The 8,358-nt window shown below is 43.2% G+C and overlaps 1 protein-coding gene across 1 annotated transcript in view; it reads right to left on the reverse strand.

Moving 5' to 3' along the window:
• Nucleotides 1–8,358, reverse strand: part of LOC104290399 — a gene marked incomplete at its 3' end in the record, with an annotated part of 27,627 nt that overhangs the window by 6,281 nt on the left and 12,988 nt on the right. Inside the window, exon 5 of the mRNA XM_009889492.1 lies at nucleotides 1,067–1,185. Within this exon, the coding sequence (XP_009887794.1) occupies nucleotides 1,067–1,185 (119 nt within the window). The remainder of the gene's footprint in view (nucleotides 1–1,066; nucleotides 1,186–8,358) is intronic.

An 8,358-nucleotide genomic window follows, 5' to 3' on the forward strand; every position in this document is an offset into this window, starting at 1 on the left:
GCAACCTCCTTTGGTTGAAGGACTGCCTGTAAGAGCTTCATTATTTCTGTTCCGTATTTAATCAGAGTCCCTTGTGAATCTTTCCTTCCAGATTGCCCCATGTGCATGCACTACTCCAAATGCATATTTAGGATCTGTGTAAATGTTAACTCTTCTTCCCTTGCTGAACTCTAAAGTTCGTGTTAGTGCAATCAATTCTGCCTTCTGAGCAGATGTATTACTGGGCAAAGATTTAGCCTCTAAGGCCTGAGTAGGCGTTACCACTGCATATCAGGCTTTTTGTTGTCCTTCCAACATAAAGCTGCTCCCGTCAGTGAATAGCTCCAGTTCTGCATCTGGCAGGGGTTCATCTCGCAGATCAGATCTGCTAGAATACACTTGTTCAATAGTGGTTAGACAATCATGATGTAGTTCACTGGATTCAGAAATTGGAAGCAGAGTGGCAGGATTTAGAGCATCTTTTTCCAACAGCACAGCCTGATATTTAACTTGGGGAGATCCAATGATGCTCGTTATTTTCAAGGAGAGAAGAAACAGCATGAGGCACAAACACAGTAAATGGTTGACCGAAGGTCAGTTTCTGGGATTCTTCAATCAAGCTTACAGTAGCCGCTACTGCTCTTAAACAAGCAGGCCAACCTTTACTGACTTCATCTAATTGTTTTGAGAAGTATCCCACCAGTTTTTTCCAGCTTCCCAATGTTTGTGTCAGAACTCCTAATGCCACTTGTTGTCATTCATGTACGTATAACTGAAAAGGTTTTCTCAAATTTGGGAGTCCCAAAGCAGGAGATTCCATGAGCTTCCTTTTAATTTCATCAAAACTTTTTCTGCACTCAGGTATCCATTTGAGAACTCCCTCAGGCCCTTTTATAGCAGCATACAATGGTTTGGCAATTAGTCCAAAATTGGGAATCCATAAGCGACACCATCCGGCCATCCCCAGAAACCCTCTTAATTGCTTTTTTGATGTAGGTACAGAAATTCTACAAATCACCTCTTTTCTCTCAGTACTTAATTCTCTCTGTCCTTTGATGATTTCAAACCCCAGGTATTGGACCTTTACCTTCCCGATCTGAACTTTCTTCTTAGAAACTCGATATCCTGCCAGGCCCAGGAAGTTAAGCAAACTGATGGTAGCTTTCAAACATGCCTCATAATTGTCAGAACCAATCAGTAAATCATCTACATATTGTAACAGTGTTACAGTATCATGATCATTTTGCCATTGTTCTAGCTCTTTGGTTAGTATGTTACCGAACAAGGTGGGCCTGTTCTTGAATCCTTGGGGAAGGATAGTCCAGCAGAGTTGGGTCTTTCATCTGGTAGTCAGATTCTCCTACTCAAAGACAAAGATGGTCTGGCTCTGTTCATCCACAGGTATGCAGAAGAAGGCATCCATTAAATCCAATACTGTAAAATAAGTATTACTGTTAGGGATTGTAGCAAGGAGAGAGTATGGATTTGGAACCACAGGATGGACATCTACTGTCCTTGCATCAACTTCTCGTAAGTCCTGCACCAGTCTATATTCTGTAGAATGTGGTTTCTTTACAGGTAAAATGAGAATATTACATTCCAATTGACATTCCCGTAACAGTCAATTTTTTAAAAAGGAGCTTATTATTGGTTTTAATCCCTTCAGGGCTTCTAATTTAATGATATACTGGTTGAGCTCTTGGTTTCAGTTCAATTTTTTTACTGGAGTCACATTCTTCGCTTGTCTGGGTATTTTCAATGCCCACACCAGAGGTATGACTGCATTCAATATTTCCTGGAATATTCACTTCTTCATTAGGATCCTTTTCGGTTAACAGACATATCTGGGCTTTCAGTTTCTGGAGGAATATGTAACTGAAGAGTCTTCAGTAAAGGTTAGTTGTGAGTTGTGCATTCAGTTTACAAAGTAAATCCTGTCCAAGCAAGGGTAGGGGGCATTCTGGCATATAGAGAAACTCATGAACTAATTTAGTATCTCCAATTGAATATTCCATTGGCTGTAAAAAATTGCCTTAAAGTCTTTTTTCCTGTTGCATCAACAATGCTTATCTTAGTTTTACTCACGGGTCCCTTACAGCTAGTTACGACAGTGTGGCTCTGCTGTTGTCCTGGTTCCAGCAGGGATGGGGTTAATTTCCCCAAGGATCCGGCAGGGGGCAGGTATTCCATCCCATGTGACCCATGCCCGGGCTATAAGAGGAGCTAGCCAGGGCGAGGAGAGCAGTCGCCACTTGGGGGTGGGCTGTGGCAGTGTGGGTCTGGTTGTTGTGCTTCGTGGCAGTACTGTAATCGCGTTTTCATCTTTCCTTTTGCTGTTCTGTTAAATTGCATTATTTTAACCCATGAGTTTTGCCCTGTCGATTTCTTTTTCCACGACTGTGGGAGTTGCGCGAGCGGCTGCGTGGTTCTTTGTTGCTGGCTGAGGCCAAACCACGAGAGCTGTCAATTTAAAAATCTATTATTTCATTCCCCAGCTTAACTGAAACCAAAGGATTGGCTGAGGAAACTTTAATAAGTTCCTCTTGTCCCCTTCAATCAAACCCAATCTCTGCCATGACCCCCGTGACTTCTTCCATCTTTCTTCCCTGACTATTTGAAAGGCATGGACAATACTTTTTCCAATGTTCCTCTTGCCTACAATATGCACACTGATTCGGTCCCAAAGGAATGGCACAATGATTTCCATTATAATTCTCACAGCTCCTTCCTCGGCTCCAAAATCCACTCCGCATATTTCCTCTACCACTCCCTGTTCCTGGTCCTTCAATCAAGGCAGCCAGCAAAGCAGCATGAAGCCTTGCTCATCCTTGCTTCTCCTTCTCTTCCATTTCTTTCCGATTATTATACACCTTATAAGCCATTGACAATAGTTGTGAGTTCAGGTGAGTTGCAGGTATCACCTACCAATTGTTGGCTTCTTTATCAAGCTGGGATGTTGAAAACAAGTAGATTGGGAACAGGGTATGCCCACTTGCTAGAGATGGAACGATGGTTTGTGTCTGAAGCATTATGCAAGGGAAGTCAATTTTCTGTGCTTACTCCCTAGCATACCTGCACCACAGAAGTGTCCTGTTGCTGTCGGGAGCCAGACACCAGTGGCTGTCCACACACCTGAAGCACTGAAAATCTTGAGGAAAAACTCCCATCGTGGCTCTGTAGATAGATATGTTTCTTTTGGAGTGCAGAGGACATCGTCTGTGAGTAAAAAGGAGATTTTAACTTTCAGCACTCCGTGTTATCTCTGTGGCATGATACGCAGGCAATCAAATTCACTTTGTCCTTTTCCTTATCTTCATGCTACAACTTCCAGTCATTTCAGACACTGCTGCAGTGTCCATGTCTGAGATTTCTGGTAATTGTGCAGGGAACATTTCTGCAACTTCAAAATAGGTGTTGCTGCTCACTCTGCATTCTATGGAAAGCTGGACTTGTGAGCCGCAATCTCCTCCCCAAGACAGTTGCAATTTCCAGTGGTCTTTTTTCAGTTTAACAAAGTACACTATCTATACTGCACTCCTGTGTGAACACACAACAGACTTTCTCCTAATCAGTCAACTCCTGTCTTAAATATTGCCAAATATTTGTATCTTGTCCCCAGTAATGTTTTGTTTAAAGGTTAGTGTTGCGTTAAAGGGCAAAGTAATTTGGCAGAAAATAAACCCCCTTGTGTTCCAGCCTGTCCTCAGATATCAGAGGGGCTGGGGGCAGACAGGCTTAGATTCTGAGTGATGCCCAATTCAGCGTTAGAAGTCCGGTCACATTCAATATGTATATTGAACTATCATGATTACGGATGCACTGATAACACCATACAGGATTCAATCTAGTGGCGTTCCATGAACTAGCACAGCCACACTTAAAGAGTTTGGTCACGTTCACTATGAACTCTCACGACTAGTTTATTGAAGCAACAGATGCACAAGTTCTTTTGGATTGCTGGTGATAAAGTCACTGTCTGTAAAGCATGTGCAAATACTAAGAATGTTAGTAATACAGCCTGGCTATAAATGTGTTAAATCATAAAACAACTCTATATAGAGATTTCTAAGTTTCCTGGGGAAGCACTTGGTATAACCAAGTGTTCAAACCTTACCCACAAGTGTCCTTATGGGGGGGAAGAGAGGCTCAGCCCGTCGACTGGTCCCAGAAGTCAGGGGTGGTCAGCGATGGTATCTTCCTGACTGCAGTGGTATCTTCCCTGACATCCCTCCTCTCTTAAGCTATTTTTATACTATTTTTTACCTTTCAGGTGGAGCTTGAGGGACTCTAGTCATACATACTTTTGTTATGATTGGTGTAAAATTTTCTCTCTTTGCTTTTAAAGGTATAGACTAGGAAAAATTCAGAGCGCAAGCTCAGTGAGGGGTGGTCGTACCTTGGAGGTGGGTAGCTTTTGGGATGGAGGTGTGTTTTGGTATTATAATGACATTATAATGAGCAAAGTTCACCCAAAGGATAGCATTTTGTCAAAAAGTGACAGATCGTTAGCTCAGGGTAGCAATTAGGCAGCTTATCAGTTCCATTTGACCTTCAAGGGTTCCATAAGACCTTCAAGTTCCCATCTTATCACAGAGTTTAGCCGTGGTGTCTCCACTCTGCTCCATCCCCCATGCAGTTTCTCTTAGAGTCAGCACATCAGGCTCCCCCGATGTCACCAACATCTAAGGTTACCTGGGGAACCTCTGTGGAATGTATCCCTTGCACACCAGCTGCACTCTGCCCTGAAAGTTTCTTTGATGCTGTACCTTTCCTTAAAATATGAATATAAATTTGATTTCTAAGTCACCTCCAGGAATTATTCCACAGTTAGTTAATGAACACCTGTAGCAGCTGATGACTTTTCCTGATCGTTTGAATGGTTGTTGAGATGGCTTCACCTATGACCCTTTCTGCTTTAATATTGCACTCCCCGTTTCTTTAAGCTTTCAAAACTCAAAGTTGTAGAGTAATTCATTTTGCAGCTCTACAAGCAGTAGGCAATGGGATGTGATTAGCTCTAAATCCCTATACCAAGTTCCCTGAATAGTTTTTAGTTGCCTTTTTGATAAAATTAAAGGTACATTGTCAATCATAATCATCATCATTTGCATTCCTGGCTCTATGCAAGTAATCTTTGCCACAAATCCTTTACCTGCTTTCTCATTTCTTGCTATCACATCTCTTAGGAACATTGCAGTCTCTCATGCATTAGGCCCAGTTTTCTAGAAATTGAGTTATTTCATTCTAATTAGTTCTTGTTTGGATAAATGACACAATTCTTCCCTTGTCTTTTCCTTTCTGCTTCTTAGAAATGTTTTGAAATACATATATACATAAGCATATACACATATATGGCAATCAGGTTGTAATTATGCTCCAAGAGCAGAAATTTAATACAGTAAATACCTGGGTAGAAACAGAAATCAGTTCTCAATGATTTATGTTATGAATGAAAATGCCTACTAAATCAGAAGTCCATCAGAGCTGAGAGGAAATCCAAGCCTAGATATCTACTTTGCATGTGGTTTTAATTATTATAAAGAACCAAACCTTCAAATCTCAGCACCTCTGTACTTTTGGGAAGATAAGATCTGTCCACTGTAAAGCCTTCTGCAATGCTACACCATTGGCAAGGAATATATATATTTCTAAGGTTCTCATGGTTTGTACTACCTACCTATGAATTTCCGGTCTGTGTGGTGTGTACTCATAGTGCTGAGCTTCATTTTAAGTTGTGGATTTAAAAAAACAGAAAAGTTAAAAGTAAAGCTGAACCAAAACTATTGAGGCCGGCTGATTTCATATAAGCCAAGTGAAGCTGAGAATTTTGCCTGGTTTACACAGACAATCGCAGATCTGTCCATGCTCACTTGGAAAGGCTGCAGAGTATCAGCGAATAAAAGAACAAATCTGTGCAGTGTATACTGAAACTTGAGAGCAGGAGAGCAGGAGAATGGGAGTGGAAACACTGCTGCACATGCACTATACTCCTTCTTAGGACTTGGGAATGTAGCAGGTGCTGTACCAGGGCGTTCATCTTAACTGAAAAGGAAATCTTACAAAAAGGGTGATCCTGAGAACAACATTAACATCCCGTGTAGAATGGCTTCGGGTCTAAAGCTCAGGGTAACAGATCTATTTAGGATGCACTGGAAGGAAAACACTGGGGATCCCTTCTGTATCTGCAGAGCCTGGAACTGGAGAAGGCATGTCCAAAAAAAAAGAAAGGGAGAAAAAAAGGTGGTGGTAGGAGAACAAGGGAAAAAATCAATGAACCCTTTCCATCTTACTTTTAAAATCAACTGGGAGCTGCCATTTTGTATTAACATCAGGCAAACCCATCTCTCTGATGCCATTGTGCTTTCTGCTACCCCTGGAACAGTTTCTAGTAAATTTCCAGGATTCAAGTCCCATATGATCCCATTCTTATTTCTAGTCTTATTTGACTATGCTGGTGGTTATATAGAAAAAGACACAGATTTTGAATCCTCTGTGACTGTTTCAGTCTTCTTGCAGCCTGTCTACTGCTTGATTGTTGCTATACTCTCCACTAGAGACAAACAGGGATTCCCATGGGCTTAGAAACATTTTGGCAGTAACAACAGTAAGAGGGCTTACTGTAAGTAACACTCTCAGAGGGCTGATCATCTTTGTCCCTCTCCTCAGGGCTGTTCTCAGTCCATTCTCCGCCCAGCCTGTATTTGTGCATGGGATTGCCCCGACCCATGTGCAGGACCTTGCACTTGGCCTTGTTGAATTTCATGAGGTTCCCACAGGCCCACCAGCCTGTCCAGGTCCCTCTGGATGGCATCCCTTCCCTCCAGCATGTCAACCACTCCACACAGCTTTGTGTTGTCGGCAAACTTGCTGAGGGTGCACTCAATCCCATTTTCCAACAAAGGTGTTAAACAGCACCGGTCCCAGTACCAACCCTTGAAGAATGCCACTTGTCACTGCTTGCCACTTGGACATCAAGCCATTGACCGGAACTCTTTGAGTGCGACTGTCCAGCCAGTTCAGGTGCTGGGAAACCGTAGTAAAGCCCAGGAGAGTCACACCACCATGCGGCAAGCCTTGAGTCAGAGTGGTGATGGACTTGCATCTTCCCTTTCCTCCTTAAGGCTTCAGTGGAGGATTTGACTAAAGCAAGGGGGTTATGGCTGAGGTGTGTTGTTGATTTTGCTTATCCCGCTTTTTGGGGGTCTACATGTTGGAATCTGTACTAAAAACCCCTCTGCCTACCAACTCACATGTTTGGTATCCCAAAGTGCTCCCACCATGCATGGTCAGCAAGTGCCATGAGGCAGAGCAGGGAAGCAGAGCCCTGTCGGGTGATACGTCAGGAGCCTTAGACTGGTTCATAAGTGAAGTCCAGTGTTTGGCTCCCTGTCAGAGTGACCCCTGGGAACCCTCCCTTGCTGTTTGCAGCCATCCCTCCCAGTGCTCCTTACTCAGTTTATAGAGCTGTTGAGATGGGCTAGCTAAGAGTAAATCAAGCAGGAATCTTTGAAACCATTTAAAAAATCACTCTTCTTTCTGGGATGAGTTCTAGCAAAGACCTGGTCCTGTTTTCACTGAATTCAGGGAGAATTATCTGCCGCTAAATCAAAGGAGAGCTGGTTTAATGAGAAGATGTCTATGTCAGTCCATCTTCTCTTGCTGCCTGTTGGACATAGAATCATAGAACCATAGAATTGTCTAGATTGGAAGGGACCTTTAAGATCATCGACTCCAACTATCAACCTAACACTGCCAAAACCACCACTAAACCATGTTCCTAAGCACCACATCTACCCATCTTTTAAATACCTCCAGGGATGATGATTACACCACTTCCCTGGACAGCCTATTGCAATGTTTGATAAACCTTTTGGTGCAGAAATTTGTCCTAATATCCATCCTAAACCTCCCCTGACACAACTTGAGGCTGTTTCCTCTTGTCCTATCATTTCTTACTTGGGAGAAGAGATTGACCCCCATGTCTCTACACCCTCCTTTCACGTAGTTGTAGAGAGGGATAAGGTCTCCCTGAGCTCCTTTTCTCCAGACTAAACAACCCCAGTTCCTTCAGCCGCTCCTCATAAGACTTGTTCTATAGACCTTTCACCAGCTTCGTTGCTCTTCTTTGGACCCTCTCCAGCACCTCAATGTCTTTCCTGTAGTGAGGGGCCCAAAACTGAACACAGTATTTGAGGTGCGGCCTCAAGTGCTGAGTACATGGGAACAATCACTTCCCTAGTCCTGCTCACCACACTATTCCTGATACAGGCCAAGATTCTGTTGGCCTCCTTGGCCACCTGGGCACGATGCTGGCTCATATTCAGCTGGCTGTCAACCACTCCCCCTAGGTCCTTTTCTGCCATGCAGCTTTCCAGCCGC

This window comes from Charadrius vociferus, unplaced genomic scaffold (assembly GCF_000708025.1).
Source record: "Charadrius vociferus isolate BGI_N301 unplaced genomic scaffold, ASM70802v2 scaffold1327, whole genome shotgun sequence".
In the NCBI taxonomy this organism is placed as follows: domain Eukaryota; kingdom Metazoa; phylum Chordata; class Aves; order Charadriiformes; family Charadriidae; genus Charadrius; species Charadrius vociferus.